This window comes from Schistocerca nitens, chromosome 7, assembly GCF_023898315.1.
Source record: "Schistocerca nitens isolate TAMUIC-IGC-003100 chromosome 7, iqSchNite1.1, whole genome shotgun sequence".
Classification (NCBI taxonomy): domain Eukaryota; kingdom Metazoa; phylum Arthropoda; class Insecta; order Orthoptera; family Acrididae; genus Schistocerca; species Schistocerca nitens.
Window position 1 is genome coordinate 488,804,561 of NC_064620.1, and position 26,374 is coordinate 488,830,934.

The 26,374-nt window shown below is 43.6% G+C and overlaps 1 protein-coding gene across 1 annotated transcript in view; it reads right to left on the minus strand.

The window, feature by feature from the left end:
- Nucleotides 1-1,439: 1,439 nt before the first annotated feature.
- LOC126195701 (aminoacylase-1-like) overlaps nucleotides 1,440-26,374 on the minus strand; it is a 120,290-nt gene continuing 95,355 nt past the window's right edge. Inside the window, exon 7 of the mRNA XM_049934329.1 lies at nucleotides 1,440-1,586. Within this exon, the coding sequence (XP_049790286.1) occupies nucleotides 1,440-1,586 (147 nt within the window). The remainder of the gene's footprint in view (nucleotides 1,587-26,374) is intronic.

Consider the following 26,374-nt stretch of genomic DNA (forward strand, 5'->3'; position numbering starts at 1 on the left):
AGCATAGGCCACACTTGGATAATCCGAAGCCATATTCTCAGACATTAGAAGCACCTTAGTATCGATGTTGTAGCCACCTGTTGGTGGCCCACATCCCACTACACTGTCCAAATTTTACTGCTTTGTGGCAATATCTTAAACTTCTTGACACGCTGCATCTGACGCTAGCGGACGGTGCCAAAGCCGATGACCTGGTTTTGTGTTCCACCCGTGAGCGCGATTTCGACATGCCTCTGCGAGATGGGACAATTTTACTTCATTGATCGCATGACGGTTTGGAGGTTCACTGCTCGCTTTCTGTGGCCAGGGCTCCCATGTTGGCCCTTGCTCGGCTGTCTGGCCTGGCCCCTCTGCTTCCCACCTTTTTATTCTCCTTGTTCTCTTTAGTTTGCCATTTTTAATGTTTTATCTTTGGTAAACTTTCATTATCTTGTCTATGTTGTTTGTCTCCTTCGTGTAACACGCAGCGACATGGTGCTGGTGTGATGCAAAGGTTGCTTCACCCACAGCAAACATTGCTCCAGGGATTTCCAACTGTATTCTGACAGAGCGGCTTTCCAACTTACCCCTCTCACTCCCCTCCTACTTCTGCTTGTCTTTTGTCTGTCTCACTGTATCTTCCTTACAATCGAGTTTCCCGGGATTCCCTTTCCCAGCACTTGCTTTCTCAGGATTTGCTTTTTGTATCCTCCTTCTGAAAGTTATTTGTGGTTCGATACATGTAAGATGAAGGAACTGATTTCCTCGATGTTACGTCCCTTTAACTCCAACAACCAACCAACTAATCCTTGTTCCCATAAAGGCATTCTTGACTAACATCAATTCACCACGTCCAGTTTCAAAAGTAACGACCGTGACAGCATGCATTTAAAGTAAACCTGATTTCCATCCTCTTAGTTTCTTGTGGAATTGGCTTGAAATTTGAACAGATACCATCTTTCAGATATCGAGTCATGCATATCAACTTTCGATTGCTGCACAACTCGTTTCTGGTGTTGCGATTTTTTTTTCAGTATATATCAGAAGTCATCTGCACTTCTTCTGAAAAGCAGCTTAAAGGAGCATTGAAACTCAACCACATAATACACATAAACTTGATTTATTTCACCCCAGTAAAACAACAAGGTATTTTTGTTCTCTGAACAGTTTTTATTTTCCACACCAGAGCTGTGTCTTCAGTTATATACTGCGTATTCCAATGTTTATTGTGGTTTGTCATAGGCGAAGCTTACAAAAAGTTCTTCTGTGAAATGTGATGTCTGTGCTTGGTGACTTCGAAGAAGTCCTAAAGTTTTTGACTGTTACTTTGTGAAATTAAATGCTGTGTATAGTGTAAATGTTGCCCATAATGTCTTAATCGAATATGGGTACGGAAGGGTTGGTGTTTTCAACCACGAGCGGCGCCCAGCTAAGTGGGTAAGTGGCGGCCCTGGAGACCTCTACAGGACGTTGGCGACCTCCTGGAGCACACCCTGGAAGATGTCGATGCCACGCAGCAGGGAGGCTGCTGTAATGTACTCGTCTATTCCGTGCGGAAGTGGTGGAGTGTTGTTTATCGGCATGAATCCCAGCGCAGGAATTCCAGCCTGTAACACAAAGAGGGCTGCAGCACATGATTCAGCTTCTGATCTATTTAAAAAAAAAATCTAATGTGGCCAAAGAAATTAGAGCACTACAAGACCATAAATTATGTAGCAGTTTCCAGGAAAATAAAATCAATATCTTTCATCAGTATGTTAGGGAGTTGACAAACAAGACAGACTAACTTATTGTATGCCTAGAAAATGTGGAAATTTCTGAAGGGATAGCTGTCCTGTGTCTCTGAACACCATGTAACCACACGGAGAGATAAGTTAAATGTCAGGGATTACAGACGTGCTTCATTTCCGTATAGAGTTAACACTGCGAAAGGAGGAATTTTAACATATGTTAAAGTTGGACACAAAGTGAAAAATAAAGAAACAAAGAGTTTTTGTGTTGATCAGAACCTAGAAGCATGTGCTTGTGACTTGTTAGTGCAGAATACTTCTCTAATAATTGCAACTGTCTACAGATCCCCTATAGAAAACTTTCAGCTCTGTATGAGAAATGTAGATGCATTACTGAGCTACCTGTCAGACAGGAAAAAACGGTTATTAGTTTGTGGTGTTTTCAATGTAAATTTCTTAAAAGATACTGACAGGAAAAATTAAGTAGAATTATTATTTGAGTGTTCTAATATAATTTCGGTAGTCAATTTTCCATTCGTTTGCAGCACAATAGTGGGACATTGACAGATAGCATTTTTATGCACAGTGCTCAGGCCGAAACAATTAATGTGCACCCAATTGCTAATGAGCTATTAAATCATATTTGAATGTTCCTTTCCTAAAAAATTATCTAAGCGATCAATTAAAAAAAGACACTTAAGCCGTGGATAATCGTCAAAAGAGAGAGACAGGACAGCCAGTCAGCGTACAAAATTCCATAATACTTAAACTAAATGGCAATGTCATAACTGATAATTCACAAGCTGCAAGTACTTTTAACAAACACTTTCGTAACATAGCACCAAATATAGTATTGAATGGTTCAGTTGAAGATGCTAGAGAATATATTAGAAAGGTCATGCAACAAAACTTTAAGCAACTAGAAGTAGCATCATCATTTTCCACTAAAATTAATATAATTATAAAATTTCTGAAAACGAAAGCTTTTGCGAGGCAGGAGGAATTTCAAACAAAATTTACAAAAGTTTGTCCAACTTAGTAAGCAATGTCCTTAGTGATGAGAGCAGTGCATGAATGGCACAGGGAATTTTTCCAGACAGGTTAAAATCTGCAATTATTAAACCACTTCAGAAGAAAGATGAGAAGACAGACTTAAACAGTTATCATCCAATTACTTTACTGACTTCTTTCTTCAAGTCAGAAAAAAAAAATGTTTTCGAGAATAGTCGCTCACTTAAGTGGAAACAATTTAAGTAGTACACAAAAGTTTGGATTCGAGAAAGCATGCTTAGCTGGTAATTCTATTTCAGCAGTACATTCACTCATCAGATAGTGCAAGCCTTAAATAATACTATATCACCAGTTGGTATTTTTTATTATGTCTCCAAGGCCTTCGAGCGTACAGATCGTGATACTCTCTTAGAAAAACTCAAGTTTTACGAAACTGATGTCTTTACAAACAGCTGATTTGAATCATACTCGACAAACAGAATACAAATAATTGTGCTGAATAGTTAAGACAGTGTCGTAAAGATAGAAAACTTTAGTGAATGGGGTAAAAAAAAAATCAGAACGAGAGTTCCACAAGATTCAATTTTGGGTCCATTCCTATTAATTATATATGTGACCTTCCATTTAACATTCAACAAGCGAAACTGGTACTTTTTGCAGATGATAGTAGTCGTATAATCTGTAGTGGACTGTTAAGGCAGCCAGTCCACAGTGAAGTAGCCGAAAGGGCACGCGTCAACTCACGCCATCTGGCGTTAAGTCAGGAACAGGATTCGTAATGAATGTGATAAAGAAAAGAACGTAGCTACTAGAACACTTAACTTTTATATTGTCCTTTGGTATACAGCATTCTGGATGATACAAGTGAGACTCTATCTTGAGGTACATGCAACGTTACAAATGGTTAATGGCGCCTTGCTAGGTCGTAGCCATTAACTTAGCTGAAGGCTGTTCTGTCTCTCGGCAAATGAGAGAAAGGCTTCGTCAGTGTAGTCGCTAGCAACGTCGTCGTACAACTGGGGCGAGTGCTAGTCCGTCTCTCTAGACCTGCCGTGTGGTGGCGCTCGGTCTACGATCACACAGTGGCGACACGCGGGTCCGACATGTACTAATGGACCGCGGCCGATTTAAGCTACCACCTAGCAAGTGTGGTGTCTGGCGGTGACACCACATAATCCTATTAGAGAGAAAGCAACAGAAGAGTTGGTAAATGATATTTCTCAAAGAATTATGACATGGTTGTCTCAAATTGGATTCTGCCTAAATTTTGAAAACAACACACTACATTCAGTTCTGTGTAATAAAGAGAGCGTACAGATCGCGATACTCTCTTAGAAAAACTCAAGTTTTACGGAACTGTTGTCTTTGCAAACAGCTGATTTGAATCATACTCGACAAACAGAATACAAATAATTGTGCTGAATAATTAAGACAGTGTCGTAAAGGTAGAAAACTTCAGTGACTGGGGTAAAAAAAAAAAAAAATCACAACGAGAGTTCCACAAGATTCAATTTTGGGTCCATTCCTATTAATTTTATATGTGACCTTCCATTTAACATTCAACAAGCGAAACTGGTAATTTTTGCAGATGATAGTAGTCTTATAATCCTATTAGAGAGAAAGCAACAGAAGAGTTAGTAAATGATATTTCTCAAAGAATTATGACATGGTTGTCTCAAATTGGATTCTGCCTAAATTTTGAAAACAACACACTACGTTCAGTTCTGTGTAATAAAGAGAATCACACCAGTTGATGCAGCACATGAGCAGGAGTCAGTAACTATGGTAGAATGGTCCAAATTTTTGAGAGTACATATTGATGAAAATTTGAGCTGGAAGAAGCATATTACTGAGATTAAGTTCATTTACTTTCACTCGTCATACGACTACTAATCTTCGAAACAAACGTATGTAACTTCTGACATGTTTTGTATATTTCCATACAACAATCTCGTACAGATTACTTTTTTTTGGTAACTTATCAAACAGAAAGAAAGTATTGACGGCACAAAGGCGAGCAGTAAGAATAATATGTGGCATTCACCCACAGATGTCATGTGATGCCGCAATACATATTTCGCCTAATGAAATTCATCACAAATAATTCCTCATAATTTGAGAAGAACAGTGATGTACATACCTATAACACTTGAGGCGGAAATGGATCTAATTTATCACTGTTAAAGCAGTCAGTGGCTCAGAGAGGAGTTCACTACGCAGCAATAAAACTTTTTGATCATTTGACCAACAACTTAAAATGTCTGACAGGTGGCGACGCAAGTTTCAAATCTAATTCAAAATCTTCTCTCCTGGACAAATCATTCTAAAAGATACACTCCTGGAAATGGAAAAAAGAACACATTGACACCGGTGTGTCAGACCCACCATACTTGCTCCGGACACTGCGAGAGGGCTGTACAAGCAATGATCACACGCACGGCACAGCGGACACACCAGGAACCGCGGTGTTGGCCGTCGAATGGCGCTAGCTGCGCAGCATTTGTGCACCGCCGCCGTCAGTGTCAGCCAGTTTGCCGTGGCATACGGAGCTCCATCGCAGTCTTTAACACTGGTAGCATGCCGCGACAGCGTGGACGTGAACCGTATGTGCAGTTGACGGACTTTGAGCGAGGGCGTATAGTGGGCATGCGGGAGGCCGGGTGGACGTACCGCCGAATTGCTCAACAAATGGGGCGTGAGGTCTCCACAGTACATCGATGTTGTCGCCAGTGGTCGGCGGAAGGTGCACGTGCCCGTCGACCTGGGACCGGACCGCAGCGACGCACGGATGCACGCCAAGACCGTAGGATCCTACGCAGTGCCGTAGGGGACCGCACCGCCACTTCCCAGCAAATTAGGGACACTGTTGCTCCTGGGGTATCGGCGAGGACCATTCGCAACCGTCTCCATGAAGCTGGGCTACGGTCCCGCACACCGTTAGGCCGTCTTCCGCTCACGCCCCAACATCGTGCAGCCCGCCTCCAGTGGTGTCGCGACAGGCGTGAATGGAGGGACGAATGGAGACGTGTCGTCTTCAGCGATGAGAGTCGCTTCTGCCTTGGTGCCAATGATGGTCGTATGCGTGTTTGGCGCCGTGCAGGTGAGCGCCACAATCAGGACTGCATACGACCGAGGCACACAGGGCCAACACCCGGCATCATGGTGTGGGGAGCGATCTCCTACACTGGCCGTACACCACTGGTGATCGTCGAGGGGACACTGAATAGTGCACGGTACATCCAAACCGTCATCGAACCCATCGTTCTACCATTCCTAGACCGGCAAGGGAACTTGCTGTTCCAACAGGACAATGCACGTCCGCATGTATCCCGTGCCACCCAACGTGCTCTAGAAGGTGTAAGTCAACTACCCTGGCCAGCAAGATCTCCGGATCTGTCCCCCATTGAGCATGTTTGGGACTGGATGAAGCGTCGTCTCACGCGGTCTGCACGTCCAGCACGAACGCTGGTCCAACTGAGGCGCCAGGTGGAAATGGCATGGCAAGACGTTCCACAGGACTACATCCAGCATCTCTACGATCGTCTCCATGGGAGTATAGCAGCCTGCATTGTTGCGAAAGGTGGATATACACTGTACTAGTGCCGACATTGTGCATGCTCTGTTGCCTGTGTCTATGTGCCTGTGGTTCTGTCAGTGTGATCATGTGATGTATCTGACCCCAGGAATGTGTCAATAAAGTTTCCCCTTCCTGGGACAATGAATTCACGGTGTTCTTATTTCAATTTCCAGGAGTGTATTTTCAAGTTTAGTTGCATGAGTAGCAATAAAATGATGTGTTCATTAATGTTAACAGTAATCATGTGCACATATCCTGTAAACTGAACTTCTCAGTACTTCATGAAATTCAGTGAAGTTCCTGTTTTATGCCCAGTATTAGTACGAGTGACGCTCGATAAGTAGTGCAACAAATTTATTTTCTCGTATAGTTTCGATTGAAAACATGCGGAATTTGTTGTGGGACATTGTGGAATATTCGCACTTCAGCGCCTGTAGTTTCATGAAGTTCCGATGGTTGGCGGCATTGTACATAGCCTCCAGAATGGCGTCCGTAATGAAGGTGCGCTCTAAGCAGAGCGCTCTCATTGGGTTCTTTTGATGGAAAAACAGAGCATCGCAGGTATTCATAGGCGCTTGTAGAATGTCTACGGAGACCTGGCAGTGAGCAAAAGCAAGCTGAATCGTTGGACGAGAGGTCTGTCTTCATCGCAATGAGGTCGCACAAACCTTTTCGATCTCTTGCATGCCGAACGGCCGTAAATAACTGTGACTGCTGCAATGTTGGAATGTGAGGACACTTTCATTCGAGGTGATCTACAGAACACGATGAAACACCACGTTGCTTCACTTGACGTCTCTGTTGGTGATGCTGACTCACTTGTCCGCAAGTTGGGATACTTAAAGGTGTGTGCCCGTTGGACTCTTAGCCCCATAACTGAAGATCATAAAGAGGAACGAAGGGCCATCTCAGCGGAATTGCTTGAGCGTTACGAGGTTGATGGGGAGTTTATTGATGTAGCAAGGCGTTGGCTCCTCCGTCGATTAGGAGAATGGTGCTATGCAGGCATACAGGCAACCACAGTATGGTTGCGTAAGTCCATCGCATTGAATGGAGATTGTGTGGAAAAATAGGGTGCTGTACCCAAAAGATTGGGGAGTAAAGTATTGTATTGTAATACTGAAAAAAAAAGAAAGGAATTTCCTTCCATAAAAGAGATATGTGGCTGCCGTACGTTGCACAAAATAAGGTTCCCCTTTTCTTATATTATGTTCTTAGTGAGAATAATCAATGTTATCATATTATTCCATGGGCCTAAATTTTTAATGTAATAGGATATATGTTGATAATGGTGAAGTATCACGAAACATGTACGGGTGAAAAAAGAAGGCAGAATCATTTCACAACTGTTTAGCGCTTCCATAGATGTCCTTGAAGTCAAATAAATGAGTCATGGAGCAAAACTGAGTGGTAAACTGCATTATCATTGCTACGAAAATGATATGGTCATGATTGGAACAATGTCATCTAGTGGCATGGTAGGCAGAGAGAGGCAGTTGTTTTCTAAATTCAAGGATATAGGACAGAGTAAACGTTCTAATCAAAGGTGGGCAGATGACACCAGAAAACATGAAGGATCAACAGTGTTTTCTAGATTCCAAGAGAGTTGATGACCTAATAAAAGGTGGATAGATGACAACATAAACATGGGCAATTACAAATGAAAACAACAATCCAATACTAAGTTCAGAGAAGGCTTTTGACAGCAGGAGACCTTTTTTGGGCTTTTTCTTTGTGACACTGTTGTTTTTCTCAAAGTTTCACACTCGAACGCTGCCAAAATTCACGTGCTCGTAACAATGCCCAATGACTGTCGCAGATTAAGTGACGCTTTACAGTTACTGATTAAAAAATTTCCATCGACAATGAATTCACGGTGTTCTTATTTCAATTTCCAGGAGTGTAGTTCCCCGCCATACAGCGAGCGTACGTAGTCCAGGAGTCTAGAACAGCATATGTGCCTATCCTTTGCCAATAGACAGAAGCACCTAGCGAAGGGACGCCAGATTGTAAGGTCAAACAGACGAAATTTTAGTCGCATTCAAACGTCCTAATGGAAGGAGGATAGATGGCATTACTGGACAGCGAATAATCTACGTGGATCCTTAAAGCTGAACATCGCAATGAATAGAAGACTCAAAAACAAAACCTTCTTCAGAAGTAGACATTAAATGTCTGAAGATCTGGAAGAGTGGTAATCCAACAAGGGATATCGTAATTGTTCTTCTTATTAATGTTGACAGGAAGAGAAGTTTTGTAATGTTGTTGGTAATTAAAAAGGAGAGGATTGATCTCTTTCTTTTTATTCTGTTACTGATACAGTCACTAGAACATCTCACAACGTAACCAGTTCAACCTCTCAATTATGATTTTTAGATAATATAAGAAGAAGACTGACTCAAAATTATAGCTTTACAATAAGAGATTCGTATTGACAAACAATAAAAAAGTATTCAAAAGGGAGGAGGAAACGAAATGAAACTTCACATGCTCAAAGGGTATATGATGTTTCTTCAGTGACTATAAAATCGAGTCAAATTTGCAAAGAAATTGGCAGCATGTTTCACCCTCTCTGGTCTACGTGCAGGCATTTATTCGGTTGGGAAGGGTAACAAAATATTTTTATCTCCTGCTGAGGCTAGGTGGAGCACAACTGCGTATGGGAACATAAGAGGATGTACGATGTCCAGAGCCTCTGGCGTCAGAATTCCCTCAATCACTACCACTAATGATATGAAGTCATACTCAGTGGCTCCCAACAGCATGCCTCTCCAAAACACTGGAGAAATGGGAACTCTACGGAGGACGCCACCATGTTTGCCGAATAAGGTCATCCGGAGTGGAACAGAACAGCAGCTCATTGATGAACACAGTGCAAAGCCGGTCATCAGCTGTCCCTCCTCCCTGGTGACGGTAGTACTTTAAAACGCATTTATTTGTATTGTGGTGTTATCTCCACACTATGCAAGGGAGTATATCAATTGGAAGTAGCGAATACTCTGTTGAAGAATCACAAGAAGAGGTCGATGACTCGAAAATGAAATGAGCGTGTGGTAAAGGCTGGGAGATAGGGGAAGATTCTATCGTGGTTAGGTAGAGATCCCGAAATCAGGGGTAGATATAGGAACAGCTCACAATTTTGTAATGATTTTGAGTAAGCTGAAATTTAATAGACTAGTCAAGAAGAATTGGCACGGTCCCCCCCCCTTCAGATGTTCAAATCCCCTTGCCTCGGGCATGGGTGTGTGCGTGGTCCTTAGCGTAAGTTAGTTTAAGTTAGATTAAGTAGTTCGTAAGCCTAGGGACCGACGACCTCGGCGGTTTGGTCCCATAAGACCTTACCACAAATTTCCAAAAGAAGAATCAATGCGCAATACGGAAAAACGGCTAAGGACTGAAGAGATACACTTAATGTTCTATGAGGCTATAACCATTGCCATAATGAGTAGGTCAGCAGGCATTTCAGTTGAGTTGGAATGAAAATCTCTAAAAAGGGTAATCACAGACATTGAAAAGGACAACACAGGTGCAACTATGGTAAGTGCGAAGAAGCAGAATACAGATGAAATACAGGGTGTAACAAAGAGAAGAATCCTATCTTTAAAAAATCATAACTAATATGTATTTGAGGTATGTGCGTGAACAACGTACTGTTGAAAGAGGAAACTCCAGAGTTTTACATGATTCTCGCTGGTAGCAGCAATGTGCGGCAACTTCAGTTGTAGTAAAAATGGTGCCGGGACAACAGAAGACATTTGGAGGCCTTTTGACTACTTTTTGAAAGTGACTGTCTCAAGAAATATGTAAAGCGTTTCGTGTTCCACGCTTTGCGCAGTGCGGGTCAGTAATAACTGTTCAGCGTGACTTTCGTACTAGGTATGGTGTGGATCGTCCTACAGCACAGAGCATTAGACGATGGCATGAATAATTCGGAGAAATAGTTTGTTTGGGTAAAGGTACACTACTGGCCATTAAAATTGCTACACCAAGAAGAAATGCAGATGATAAACGGGTATGCGTTGGCAAATATATTATACTAGAACTGACATGTGATTACATTTTCACACAATTTGGGTGCATAGGTAGTGAGAAATCAGTACCCAGAACAACTACCTCTGGCCGTAATAACGGCCTTTATACGCCTGGGCATTGAGTCAAACAGAGCTTGGATGGCGTGTACAGGTACAGCTGCCCATGCAGCTTCAACACGACACCACAGTTCATCAAGAGTAGTGACTGGCGTATTGTGATGAGCCAGTTGCTCGGCCACCATTGACCAGACGTTTTCAGTTGGTGAGAGATCTGGAGAATGTGGCTGGCCAGGGCAGCAGTCGAACATTTTCTGTATCCAGAAAGGCCTGTACAGGACCTGCAACATGCGGTCGTGCATTATCCTGCTGAAATGTAGGGTTTCGCAGGGATCGAATGAAGGGTAGAGTCACGGCTCGTAACACATCTGAAATGTAACGACCACTGTTCAAAGTGCCGTCAGTGCGAACAAGAGGTGGCCGAGACGTGTAACCAGTGGCACCCCATACCATCACGCCCCGGGTGATACGCCAGTACGGCGATAACGAGTACACTATTCCAATGTGCGTTCACCGCGATGTCGCCAAACACGGATGCGACCATCATGATGCTGTAAACAGAACCTGGATTCATCCGAAACAATGACGTTTTGCCAATCGTGCACCCAGGTTCGTCGTTGAGTACACCATAGCAGGCGCTCCTGTCTGTGATGCAGCGTCAAGGGTAACCGCAGCCACAGTCACCAAGCTGATAGTCCCTGCTGCTGCAAACGTCGTCGAACTGTTCGTGCATATGGTTGTTGTCTTGCAAACGTCCACATCTGTTGACTCAGAAATGGAGACGTGGCTGCACGATCCGTTATAGCCATGCGGATAAGATGCCTGTCATCTCGACTGCTAGTGATTCGAGGCCGTTGGCATCCAGTAGGCGTTCCGTATTAGCCTCCTGAACCCACCGATTCCATATCTCAACCAACGCGAGCAGCAATGTCGCGATAGATAAACCGCAATCGCGATAGGCTAAAAAATCCGATCTTTATCGTAGTCGGAAACGTGATGGTACGCATTTCTCCTCCTTGCACGAGGCATCACAACAACGTTTCACCAGACAACGCCGGCCAGCTGCTGTTTGTGTATGAGAAATCGGTTGGAAACTTTCCCCATGGCAGTACGTTGTAGGTGTCGCCACCGGCGCCAACCTTGTGTGAATGCTCCGAAAAGCTAATCATTTGCATATCACAGCATCTTCTTCCTGTCGGTTAAATTTTGCCTCTGTAGCACGTGATCTTCGTGGTGTAGAAATTTTAATGGCCTGTAGTGTATATCGCCGGGCCGTCTCCGAGTGTCTGACACAGATGTCGAACGCATCCGCCATAGTTTCACAAGGAGTCTGCAGAAACCCGTTCTCCGTGCAGCTGGACAGCTCAACAGGCCGACGATGTCCGTCAGGCGTGAGTTGAGTCGACGTTTACACATGAAACCACACAAAATTCAGGAACTGGAAGCTCTTTGCGAAGGTGACAAACAACAACGTGTCGAGTTCTGTAATTTCGTTCTCGTGTTTAGTAACGAGGCAACATTCCATTTAAATGGAAAAGGGAACCGTCATAATGTGAGAATATGGGGTACGGCAAAACCACATGAAGTTGTACAACATGAGAGGGACCCTCCAACATTTAATGTGTTTCGTGCAGTTTCACAGGTAAAGGTGTATGGTCCATTTTTCTTTGCCGAGAACACTGTTACAGGAAGTACATATCTCGATATGCTTGAGAACTTTCTTTTCACACAATTGGAGACTGATTCGAACGACTTCATTTACCAAAAGGATGGGGCACCGCCATACTGGCATCTGGAAGTGCGAGAAGTTTTAAATCGAAGTATTTACTGAACGATGGATGGGTTGCACTACGTAGACCAAATGATTCAGACTTACATTACTGGCCTCAAAAGTCACCGGACCTGACTGTATGTGATTATTTCTTGCGGGGGTTTACAAAAGGCTCTCTTTATGTGCGTCCATTACCAACAACAATGAATGAACTGAGACATCGCATAACAGCAGCTGTGGAAGCTGTAACTCAAGAAATGCTCGCTGCAGTGTGGGAAAAATTTGAATACCTCGTTGACATATGACGTGGATCTCAAGGGGGCCACATTGAAATTCTATGAAAAGGTATGAAAAATTTTTTTTGAGTTTCCCGTTCATCAAAAAACAAGAATCATTGTATATATTTATTAGTTTCAGAAATACGGACGTACCAAATCGGACGATTCTTTTTTATACACCCTGTACTTCAGTTGATCTACGAAAGAAGAAAGTACGAAAATGTTCAGGGAAATTCGGGAACATGGAAATACAAGTCAGTTAGGAATGAAATAAACATTAAGTTCGGGAAAGCTACGGCAAAATAGCTGCATGTCTTTGGTGAAATTAAAAGCAAGGACGGTAACATTAAGAATTAATAGGATTCCACCGTTACTGCAAAGGAGAGAGCAGATAGGTGGAAAGAGTACGTTACAGGTCTCTGTGAGAGGCAAGCCTTGTCTGATGACGTTATGGAAGAAGGAAAAGGAGTTGACGCGGAAGAAATAGGAGATCCATTATTAGAATCAGAATTTACAAGAGTTTTGGAAGACTTGAGCTAGAAAAAGGTAGAAGGGGTGGACAACATTCCGTCAGAATTTCCAAAACCGATGGGGGATGTGGCAACAAAACGACGATTCATATTGGTATGTTGAATGTAAGAGTCTGGAGTATGCCATCTGACTTTCGGTAAAAGATTGTCCACTCAGGTTCGAAAACAGCAAGAGTCGACAAGTGTTAGAATTATCGCATAATCAGCTTAACAGCTCACGTATCCACAATTTCTGACAAGAGTAGTATACAGATCAATGGAGAGGAAAATTGTGGGTCCGTTGGATGATGATCAGTTTGGATTTAGGAAAGGTAAAGGCGCCAGGGAGCCAATTCTAACATTTTGCTTAATAATGGAAGCAACACTGAAGAAAAATCAAGACACGTTCATAGGTTTTGTCGGCTTCGAAAAAAAAACGTAAAATGGTGCAAGGTTTTCGAAATTCCAGGAAAATATCGGTAAACTATAAGGAACGACAGGTAATATTCAATATTTACAAGACTGGAAGACCAGGAACTAATTGCTTGGATTAAAAAGGGTGTAAGACAGGGATGTGGTCTTTAGATCCTGTTGTGCAATTTACACTACCGGCCATTAAAATTGCTACACCACGAAGTTGACGTGCTACAGACGCGAAATTTAACCGAAAGGGAGAATATGCAGTGATATGCAAATGATAAGCTTTTCAGAGCATTCACACAAGGTTGACGCCGGTGGCGACACCTACAACGTGCTGCCATGGGGAAAGTTTCCAAACGCTTTCTCATACACAAACAGCAGTTGACCGGCGTTGCCTGGTGAAACGTTGTTGTGATGCTCCGTGTAACGAGGAGAAATGCGTACCATCAAGTTTCCGACTTTGATAGAGGTGGGATTGTAGCCTATCGCGATTGCAGTTTATCGTATCGCAACATTGCTGCTCACGTTGATCGAAATCCAATGACTGTTAGCAGAATATGGAATCTGTGGCTTCAGGAGGGTAATACGGAACGCCAGCGGCCTCGTATCACTAGCAGTTGAGATGACAGGCATCTTATCCGCATGGCTGTAATGGATCGTGCAGCCACGTCTCGATCCCTGGGTCAATAGATGGGGACGTTTGCAAGACAACAACCATCTGCACGAACAGATCGACGACGTTTGCAGCAACATGGGCTATCACCCCGGAGACCATGTCTGCGGTTACCCTTGACGCTGCATCACTGACAGGAGCACCGGCGATGGTGTACTCAATGAGGAACCTGGGTGCACGAATGGCAAAACGTCATTGTTTCGGATGAATCCAGGTTCTGTTTACAGCATCATGATGGTCTCATCCGTGTTTGGCGACATCGCGGTTAACGCACATTGTAAGTGTGTACTCGTCATCGCCATACTGGCTTATCACCCGGCGTGATGTTATGGGATGCCATTGGTTACACGTCTCGGTCACCTCTTGTTCGCACTTACATTTCAGATGTGTTACGAGCCGTGACTCTACCCTTCATTCGATCCCTGCGAAACCCTACATTTCAGCAGGATAATGCACGATCGCATGTTGCAGGTCCTGTACGGGCCTTTCTGGATACAGAAAATGTTCGACTGCTGCCCTAGCCAGCACATTCTCCAGATATCTCACCAATTGGAAACGTCTGGTCAAAGGTGGCCGAGCAACTGGCTCGTCACAATACGCCAGTCACTACTCTAGATGAATTGTGGTATGGTGTTGAAGCTGCATGGGCAGCTGTACCTGTACACGCCATCCAAGCTCTGTTTGACTCAATGGCCAGGCGTATCAAGGCCGTTATTACGGCCAGAGGTGGTTGTTCTGGTTACTGATTTCTCACTATCTATGCACCCAAATTGCGTGAAAATGTAATCACATTGCCATCTTTAGTGAAAGGTAAGAAGAGTTGCAGGATCTGTTGTATGCAATGAACAATTTGATACGTGCATAATGTGGATTGAAAGTGAACCGAAGAGATACGTAAATTATTAGAAGTACCAGAAATAAGATGAGAGAAAAACTTAACATCAAAATTGGTGATCACGAAGTAGATGAAGTTACGGAACTGCGTTACCTAGGCAGCAAAATAGCCCATGATGGTGGGAGCAAGGACATTAAAAGCAGAAGAGTACAGGGAAAAATGCGATTCCTGGGCAAGAAAAGTCTACTAGTATGAAACGTAGGACTCAATTTTTAGAAGAAATTTCTGAGACTGTACGTTTGGAACACACCATTATATGGTACTGAGACATGGACTGTGAGAAAACCGGAACAGGAGAGAATCGAAGCATTTGAAATGTGGTGCTACAAAAGAATGTAGAAAATTAGGTGAACTGATGAGGTAAGGAATGAGGAGGTTCTCCGCAGAATCGTAAGGAAAAGAATACATGGAAAACTGATAATAAGAAGGGTCGGGACTAAAAGGACATGTGTTAAGATATCAGGCAATAACTCCCACAATGCTAGAGGGAGCTGTAGGGAATAAACACTGTAGAGGAAGACAGAGATTGAAATACTTCCAGCAAATAATTGAGGAGGTAGGTTGCAATTGCTACTCTCAGATGAAAAGGTTGGCGCGGGAGAAGAGCTCATGCGGCCTCATCAAATCAGTCAGATGACTGGAGAGAAAAAAAAAATGCGTGTGATGGTCATTCCCGTTATTCCGTAGTCCAGCTGCCGTTAGCTTCCAAGCAATGGTGCTGTTTGACACGGAGTGTTGCAGCGAGTCCATTGCTTGTTCTCAAATGGCTGGAGCAGATATGAAGGAATTGCAGTGTGCTTGGAGCACAGTACGGCGATGCTCCCCTGTGGTGGCCAGACGCGGTCGACCGTAACGTAGTGGAGTGTGTGTACTTACGGTGCCATGGGGAATATCGGACCACTGTCATATCGGAATGCACCACAAATCTGGATATTGCACGAGTCGACCAGCCAGCCGGATGGAGACCAACGACGAGACCGCTATCAAACCCTGTCAGCACCTGGTAAAGCTATCTACATCTACATCTATACTCCGCGAGCCACCTTACGGTGTGTGGCGGAGGGTACTTATTGTACCACTATCTGATCCCTCCTTCCCTGTTCCATTCACGAATTGTGCGTGGGAAGAACGACTGCTTGTAAGTCTCCGTATTTGCTCTAATTTCTCGGATCTTTTCGTTGTGATCATTACGCGAGATATATGTGGGCGGTAGTAATATGTTGCCCATCTCTTCCCGGAATGTGCTCTCTCGTAGAGTGCAGATACTGTCTGTTTTGTTGGCAGAAGAGCCAACACCGTGTTACTAGGGGAGGCCGAAATGCACGCGTTTTAGCTCACGCAGGCTGGAGTGAGGAGGGAAGAACTATACTGACGTCAGGTCTGGAACATGACAAGGAATTAGAATTCAGAAAGCGGCCTTAATTAGTTTGATACTTAACTTCAATCCATTAATGATGAACGTCTCTCTTGACGGTACATGATTCACAATATTATCTGTTCAGAAGACATAGTAACTGAACATGGCGCCTTGCAAGACCGTAGCAAATAACGTAGCTGAAGGCTATGCTAAACTGTCGTCCCTGCAAATGAGAGCGTATGTAGACAGTGAACCATCGCTAGCAAAGTCGGCTGTACAACTGGGCCAGTGCTAGGTTGTCTCTCTAGACTAGACCTGCCGTGTGGCGGCGCTCGGTCTGCAATCACTGATAGTGGCGACACGCGGGTCCGACGTATAGTAATGGACCGCGGCCGATTTAAAGGCTACCACCTAGCAAGTGTGGTGTCTGGCGGTGACACCACACTGTCCAAACCACCAGTGAACTCTGGTGACCGTTCTGACTTAACACAGAACTGTAACTCAAACGATTTTCATACGCAATGATGGTGTGTGCATTTACGAAGATACATTGACATCCGACAGTGCCTTCTAGATGCTTCATATACTGGGTGATCAAAATGTCAGTATAAATTTGAAAACTGAATAAATCACGGAATAATGTAGAGAGAGAGGTACAAATTGACACACATGCTTGCAATGACATGGGGTTTTATAAGAACCAAAAGAATACAAACGTTCAAAAAATATCCGACAGATGGCGCTTCATCTGATCAGAATAGCAATAATTAGCATAACAAATTAAGACAAAGAAAAGATGATGTTCTTTACAGGAAATGGTCAATGTGTCCACCATCATTCCTCAACAATAGCTGTAGTCGAGGAATAATGTTGTGAATAGCACTGTAAAGCATGTCCGGAGTTATGGTGAGGCATTGGTGTCGGATTTTGTCTATCAGCATCCCTAGAAGATGACGGTCGATCACGATACACTAGCGACTTCAGGTAACCCCGAAGCCAATAATCGCATGGACTGAGGTCTGGGGACCTGGGAGGCCAAGCATGACGGAAGTGGCCGCTGAGCACAAGATCATCACCAAACGACGCGCGCAAGAGATCTTTCACGCGTCTAGCAATATGGGGTAAAGCGCCATCCTCCATAAACATCGTATGTTCCAGGAGGTGTTTATCAGCCAGGCTGGGGATGATGCGAGTCTGTAAAAAATCGGCGTACCTGTCACCCGTCACGGTAGCAGTTTTGCTGTCCAGCGCCATCTGTCGGAAATTTTGTGAACCTTTTTTTCATAATAAAACCCCATGTTATTCCAAGCATGTGTGTCAATTTTTACCTCTATATCTACATTATTCCGAGGTTTATTAGGTTTTCAAATTTATACTGACTTTTTGATCACCCGGTATATCTGCGTGTGCGTGTTGAACATTTCCTCCTAATATACGAATCATGGAGCTCAGAACCGCTGTTGACGTTAAAGTGAAAAACAGCAACTGCAGAGATTATATTGGATTTCAAAGTTGTCGTTACACTGAGTGCAGAATAACGTTTTGGGAGTGTACATTACGCAAAATCCTAGCGTGGACTGAAAATGTTTAAGCGTATGAAATACAAAAGAAAATAAATTTGGTTCAGTACGTTAGTGCTAGTCTTAACAAGCTTAGCAATAATTCTAGTGTCTTCACTAATACTGCGGCCAATTTCACGAAGGGCGTAACTTACCACAATGACGGAGGCTAATCGACTCTTTCTAAAACTAAAACTAAACTCCGTCCGAACAGGCCATGTAGTCCCAATGGTACCGACCGGCCGCCGCGTCATCCTCAGCCCATAGCCGTCACTGGATGCGGATATGGAGGGACATGTGGTCAGCACACCGCTCTCCCGGCCGTCCTCAGTTTTCGAGACCGCAGCCGCTACTTCTCAGTCAGGTAGCTCCTTAGTTTCTTCACAAGGGCTGAGTGCACCCCACTTGCCAACAGCGCTGGACAGACCGGATGGTCACCGATCCAAGTGCTAGCCCAGCCCGACAGCGTTTAACTTTGGTGATCTGACGGGAACCGGTATTACCACTGCGACAAGGCCGTTCGCAACTGATTCTTTCAGTTCTCATTATTATCTTACATAATGTTATTAGAACGGTGAAGCCACCGATTATAACAGAAGTGGAGCAGATTAAAGCTGTCATATTACAGGAACGATGGTTTACAGAATGAATTTATTGAAAAGATTGTTGAGCATAATTGCAGGAATGCTGCTTACCCTCCGTATGAAGCTCGCGTCAGAGGTTGCTGGAAGAATCAATGGCTTTATCTTCATTTCCCTGTAAACAACGATACGTGATATCCATTACACATGGAAGGATTAAGACAGTGAAAGTAATCTTTTCTATCTAAAGTGGTTTCCATTTTTCGAACTCAAAATAGCGACTCCGGTAGCTGTAATTCACGCTGTAGCAATGAACTTGTAGTGATTATATAATAAAAATAAATTAAATACTACTGAAAAATAATAGAGGCAAGCCCTAAGGCAGTGGTCCCAAATAAATGATTTTGGCACATTCACAATATAGGCTTCAGCTGTTATACAGGGTGAAAGGTATTTAAACCGACAAACTCTGGGAGGTTGTAGGAGACATCAAAACAAATATTTTTCCCTAATGTCGTTTTTTCCTATGAGGATTATTTCAACCGGTAGAGGAAGATTTCTCTGGTGGCCAGTTAATTAAACCAACAAACACTTTTACATTTTTTTATGACCAAGAGACAACACATTAACACAACCCAATTTCAATTACAGTAGATTTTCAAAAATGCCTCCATTGACACATAAACAAAGGTTACACCGTCGGATCATGTTCTGACTGACACGGGCAAAAACCCCAGGAGTATCCTGAATTGTTCCTGCAGCTACTACTATCTGGGCAACCAGATCCTCTTCTGATGCAACAGGAGTTGCGTAAACAAGGTTGCACATCTCTCCCCACACAAAAAAAAAAAAAATCCAGAGGGGACCATATCTGGGGATCGAGCAGGCCATGGTACAGGACCACCTCTGCCAATCCTCGTTTCTGGGAACAGTCGCTCCAGGAATCGACGCAAACGACGACTGAAATCTGCCGGCGCCCCGTCATGTTGGAAACACATGCGTTGTCTTCTAGGGAGCGGGACGTCTTCCAGCAATTCTGGCAATACTCTGGCGAGAAAATTGTAATAGTGCCTACCACTCAATGGCCTAGGTAGCAGACACGGGCCAATTAAACAATCCCCAACAACACCGACCCACACATTAACAAAGAACCGCCCTTTATGAGCTCTAGTAACTGTGGCATGTGGGTTATCCTCACTCCAAACATACGAATTATGCATGTTGAAGACTCCATCACGCCCGAACGTTGCTTCGTCGGTAAACAACACAGAGGATCGAAATGTAGGATGCATTTCACAATGTTCCAGGTACCACTGCGAAAACTGTTCTCTGGGTGGATAATGAACTGGTCCCATGTTGTGGATACGCTGTAAATGAAATGGACGTAACAACTGCTCTCGAAGGACTGATCTAACATTCGTCTGATTCGTCCTCATGTTACGTGCAATTGCACAACTGCTGATTGAAGGATCGCGCTCCACATGCTGCAAGACAGCTTCCTCAAACTGCAGCGTTCTTACCGTGTGACGGCGTCCCTGTCCAGGTAATCTACTAAATGACCCGGTCTCATGCAGACGTTGGTACACAGCAGCAACAGTCGTATAATGTGGGATACGGTGATTAGGATGTTGTTGTTGATAAACCCGCTCTGCAGCTCGTCCGTTGTGGTGCGCTACGTGGTACGCACCAACCATATCATTGTACTCAATCCAGGTTTATCGCTCCATTAGTAAACAGAGACAAAGCATTACTACACTGGTAGACAACAGTTGCCTAAAACTGAAGAGCATAATACGGCCTCTAACAACTAAAGGTCGTAATACGGCCTCCACCGGTTTAAATAATCCTCACAGGAAAAAATGACATAAAGGAAAAATATTTGTTTTGATGTCCCCTACAACCTCCCAGAGTTTGTCGGTTTAAATACTTTTCGCCCTGTAGCTGATGATCCTAATCGAAGTTATTTCATTTTTGTGGTTGTATACAATTGCAGAAACAAAATTAATCCAAAGAGTTAGCATACGTTCTCCGTAAGAATGGATGTTACCGTCAAGTGCACTGTTATTACTGTAGTACGTGGCAGGAATGCCAACTGGACGAGATCTCACCCTTTGTTCCTGACGTACACTCTCTGAAAACTATCAGGACACCCTTACATAATCTAGAACTGTCCTCTATATGCCACCTATACAAAAGGAGGCGTGGAGTGCTATATTGTCAGCAGAGAAACAGTGTGGTAGAAGAAGATCTCGGTTACTTCGAACCTGCATTAATCTTTGGATTTCGCTTCAGTAACACATCAGTTAGGATCATCTCAACTCTTCTAAAGCTGCCCACGTCGATTGTTAGTGGTCCGATTGTCGATTGGAAACGCGAAGTTCGAATATAATGAATTTTCTTGAGACAGAGAAGCTGCTGTCGATGCATCACCACGGCTTTAGAAAGCATCGCTCCTCCGAAACGCAACTCGCCCTTTTTTCACATGATATCTAGCGAAACATGGATGAAAGGTATCAGACGGATGCCATAATCCCCGACTTCCGGAAAGCGTTTGACTCGGTGCCCCACTGCAGCCGGCCGCGGTGGTCTCGCGGTTCTATACGCGCAGTCCGGAACCGTGCGACTGCTACGGTCGCAGGTTCGAATCCTGTCTCGGGCATGGATGTGTGTGATGTCCTTAGGTTAGTTAGGTTTAAGTAGTTCTAAGTTCTAGGGGACTGATGACCACAGCTGTTAAGTCCCATAGTGCTCAGAGCCATTAGCCCCACTGCAGACTCCTAACTAAGGTACGAGCATATGGGATTGGTTCCCAAGTATGTGAGTGGCTCGAAGAGTACTTAAGTAATAGAACCCAGTACGTTGTCCTCGATGGTGAGTGTTCATCGGATGTGAGGGTATCATCTGGAGTGCCCCAGGGAAGTGTGGTAGGTCTGCTGTTGTTTTCTATCTACATAAATGATCTTTTGGACAGGGTGGATAGCAATGTGCGACTGTTTGCTGATGATACGGTGGTGTACGGGAAGGTGTCGTCGTTGAGTGACTGTAGGAGGATACAAGATGACTTGGACAGGATTTGTGACTGGTGTAAAGAATGGCAGCTAACTCTAAATATAGATAAATGTAAATTAATGCAGATGAATAGGAAAAAGAATCCTGTAATGATTGAATACTCCATTAGTAGTGTAGCCCTTGGCACAGTCACGTCGATTAAATATTTGGGCGTAACATTGCAGAGCGATATAAAGTGGGACAAGCATGTAATGGTAGTTGTGGGGAAGGCGGATAGTCGTCTTGGTTCAGTGGTAGAATTGTGGGAAGATGTAGTTCGTCTGTAAAGGAGACCGCTTATAAAACACTAATACGACCTAATCTTGAGTACTGCTCGAGCGTTTGGGATCCCTATCAGGTCGGATTGAGGGAGGACATAGAAGCAATTCAGAGGCGGGCTGCTAGACTTGTTACTGGTAGGTTTGATCATTACGCGAGTGTTACGGAAATGCTTCAGGAACTCGGGTGGGAGTCTCTAGAGGAAAGGAGGCATTCTTTTCGTGCATCGCTACTGAGGAAATTTAGAGAGCCAGCATTTGAGGCTGACTGCAGTATAATTTTACTGCCGCCAACTTACATTTCTCGGAAAGACCACAAAGATAAGATAACAGAGATTAGGGCTCGCACAGAGGCATATAGGCAGTCATTTTTCCCTCGTTCTGTTTGGGAGTGGAACAGGGAGAGAAGATGCTAGTTGTGGTACGAGGTACCCTCAGCCACGCACCGTATGGTGGATTGCGGAGTATGTATGTAGATGTAGAATCACAGCCGAACCGAGACCAGGCAGTCCTGGTGTAGCGAAGGACATTCCCCGTCGAGCATTGCAGGGGATGGTTGTAAAAAGTCGCATGAAATCAGAAAGAAGAATAACTCGTCAGTTGCAAAGTGTTACCAGCTGGTCGGACGTTGTGGCCGAGCGTTTCTAGGCGCTTCAGTCTGGAAGCGCGAGACCACTACGTTCGCAGGTTCGAATGCTGCCTCGGGCATGGATGTGTGTGATGTCTTTAGGTCAGTTAGGTTTAAGTAGTTCTAAGTTCTAGGGGACTGACGACCTCAGATGTTAAGTCCCATAGTGCTCAGAGCCATTTGAATCATTTTTTGTTACCAGCAGTCCAGCAGTTCAGTTAGCACAACGACTGTGCTTAGGAAGTTGATAAGAAGGGGGTAGAATGGTCGAGCATCTCCTTATAAGCCACATATTTCTGTGATCAACGTTCGGTGGCACTCTTGGTGGTGTAAAGAGAGATGCCACTTGACTTAGACGACTGGAACCTAGTGATTTGGAATGATGGATCACGCTGTATACTGTGACAATCCAATGGAAACGTTTGGATTGGACCAGTGCCTGGAGAACGTTACCCGCCATCATGTGCAGCGCAATCAGTGAAGTACAGTGGAGCTGACGTTACGGTAGTATCTTTCGTTATGGTTAGGGTGTGGCTCTCTTACTGAACTTAAGAAAACGCTGAATCCCGAAGGATAGGGACACACTGTACTGGTTACAGTTGATGAACAGTTCGGACACGATGGATGATTATTTGAATCTTTACGACCACACATAATGTCAGGAAGCACCATCTGTGGCGCAGTCATTTGTCTACAATAAAATTCATGAAATGTGCTGGCCTACACAGGCTCCTGAAATGAACCAAGTAGAGCACATTTGGGATGAGACAGAAAGTCGACTTCGCTCCAGATCGGAGCTTCCAACACCACTACCATCTCTGGTTTCAGTTCTGCCATTCCTCCGCTGACGTTCATACGTCTCACTGACTTTTTCCCCAGGCGAGTTCCCGCTGTCATCAGGGCGAAGGTTGCGCACATCCCATACTGTTGTCCACTAGTCGGTGTTCCAATACTTTTGATCAGATAGTATGTTGTCATTGAGGGGCATGTCGAGATATGAGCCGCCATCACTAAGGAGTTTCCCCTCAATGCGCTTTCAGACAGGTGGTGTAAAATAATTAGTACTGCAGGGTAGTGTCTAGTATGACGATGATTCAAATGGACTCTTGCTAGGAGTCAGGAATTCATTGAGGCTTACGCTGGTACGTTTTGATTCAGTCATCGGCAAGCAATGTTAGCGCACTGTTGATAATGGCTAGTCGGCCGAATCGCGATTAGTTTTTCAATGCTTTTATGAACTGATTGAAATAGTCTTGATAGTAAAATTATTGGTTTCACACGTAGGAATTTCCTAGCAAGGGAATACTCGCACATACATAGCACGTCTAAAAGTTTTTGTGGATACTATTATCAAACATACAAAAGTGAAGATACAAACATAATAACTTTATTCGACTGCAGGAAGCTGTCAGCCAATTTACTTTCGGGATCGACAGCTGCAACGTCACATCTTTTAATGTTCGTCATTATATGCGACACACAACCGTGGACTGTGAGCGTGGTAATCGTCGAGAGTACTCCGAATTGAACTTGCAGCAGTGGTGACCACCTAGTCTCCTTAAGCTTTCATAAAATAGTTCTCCTAGCATTAAGAAGGAATGGCTAGAGGACAACTGTAAGGGTTCAGAACAATATTTCACTAGGAGAAAGATAGATACCGCCTACAGGAAAATTAAAGAGGCCTTTGGGGAAGAGATAAGCAGCTGTATCTATATACAAAGCTGAGATGGTAAACCAGCCCTAAGCAATGAAGTAGAAGACTAAAGGTGGAGGAATATATGGAGTGTCTATACAGAGAAGATGAACTTGAAAGCAATATTATAGAAAGGACAGTGGACGTAGGTGAGTGTGGGATGGGAGATACGATACTACAGGAAGAATTTGACAAAGCTATAAAACATTAAAGTCGAAACAGTGCTCGGGACTAGACGATATTCCGCCAGAACTAATGACAGCCTTTTCAATCTGGTGTACAAGATGCATCAGGCTGGTGAAATACCCTCCGGCTCACCGAGGAATGGAGTAATTCTAATTCCAAAGAAAGCAGTTGCTGACAGGTGTGAAAATTACTGAACTATCTGTTTAATAAGTCATGGTTGCAAAATACTAAAACTAATTCCTTACAGAAAAAAGAAAAAACTTATAGAGGTAGATCTCGGAGAAGATCAGTTTGTATTCCGGAGAAATGTAGGAAGGTACATTAAGGAAACGCAAACCTACATTTATAGCTTTTGTAGATTCAGAAAAAGCTTTTGACAATGTTGAATGGAGTACATCTTTGAAATTCTGAAAGTAGCAGGGCTAAAATACATGGAGCGTAAGGTTATTTACAACTTGTACAGAAACTATACGGCAGTTATAAGAGCCGAGGGGCATGAAAGGGAAGTAGTTGTTGAGAAAGGAGTGAGACAGCGTTGTAACCTACCCTCGATGTTATTCAATACGTACTGAACAAGCAGTAAATGAATCTAAAGAAAAATTTGGAGTAGGAATTAAAGTTCAGGGAGGCGAAATAAAAACTCTGAGGTTTGCCGATGACATTGCCATCTTGTTGGGGACAACAAAGGACTTCAGGGAGCAGTTGAACAGAATTGACAGTGTACTGGAAAGAGTATATAAGGTGAATATCAACAGAAGTAAAACAGGGATAATGAATGTATTCGAATTAAATCAGTTGATGATAAGGGATCAGATTAGGAAACGAGACACTTAAAGCAGTAGATGAGTTTTGATATTTGGGCAGAAAAGTAACTCATGATGGGCAAAGTAGAAAGCACATAAAATGTACACCGGCAATGGCAAGAAAAGCATTTCTAAAGAAGAGAAATTTGTTAACATCAAATATAGATTTAAGTGTTAGAATGTCTTTTCTGAAGGTATTGGTCTGGAGTGTAGTCATGTATGGACGTGAAACGTAGACGATAAACAGTTTAGTTAAGGGAGAACAGAAGCTTTTGAAATGTGGTGCTACAGAAGAATGCAGAAGATTAGACGCGTAAGTCACTTAACTAATGAGGAAGTACTAAATAGAATTGGGGAGGCAAGAAATTTGTGGCACAACTTGACCAAAAGAAGGGATAGGTTGATAGCACTCATTCTCAGACATCAAGGGATCACCAGTTTAGTATTGGAGGGAATTGCCGGATGTGAATATTCAAGATGCAGACCAAGAGCGGAATACAGTAAACAAATTCAGAAACATGCGGGTTGCAGTGGTTTTTCGGAGATGAAGAGGCTCCCAGAGGATTGAGTAGCATGGATAGCTGCATCAAACCAGCCTTAGGACTGAAGATGACAATAAGAATGGTATTAAAGTCTGCAGTATTTTATATACATGATAGTTTCTCTTTATATACAAATCGTAGAGCGCTAATGGGGGAAAAATTTATCCCGTACTAATTTTTCGTGAATTAAGTCCTTAATCAAATGGTTCAAATGGCTCTGAACACTATGGGACTTAACACCTGAGGTCATCAGCCCCTATAACTTAGAACTACTTACACCTAACTAGCCTAAAGACATCACACACATCCATGCCCGAGGGAGGATTCGAACTTGCGACCGTAGCAGTCGCGCGGTTCCGGTCTGAAGCGCCTAGAACCGCTCGGCCACCGCGGTCGGCTAAGTTTTTAATCATTTGATACTAAAATCCTACTCGTCGGTAAGTCTGTTACGGTCTATTCGAAGACGGTGTATCAACGGTTATTTTCCTGTGTCGAAATGGTATTACCGGTCCAACATATTACGTCTGTTCCGTAAAGATTGAACCAAGATTTCCATCATAATGTTTAGCAATGTGCAGAGAAATCTTCAGTGTGTGTGTGTGTGTGTGTTTGTGTGTGTGTGCGCGCGCGTACTCCGATGTGACAACTGCTCTGCATGACGAAGAATTTTTTTTTTATTTTTTTATTTTTTTAACGTAGCTTTCAGCTTGCAAGTAATCTTGTTATGTTTTTCATAGCTGTCTTCTGATTTTCAGATAATAAGCTACT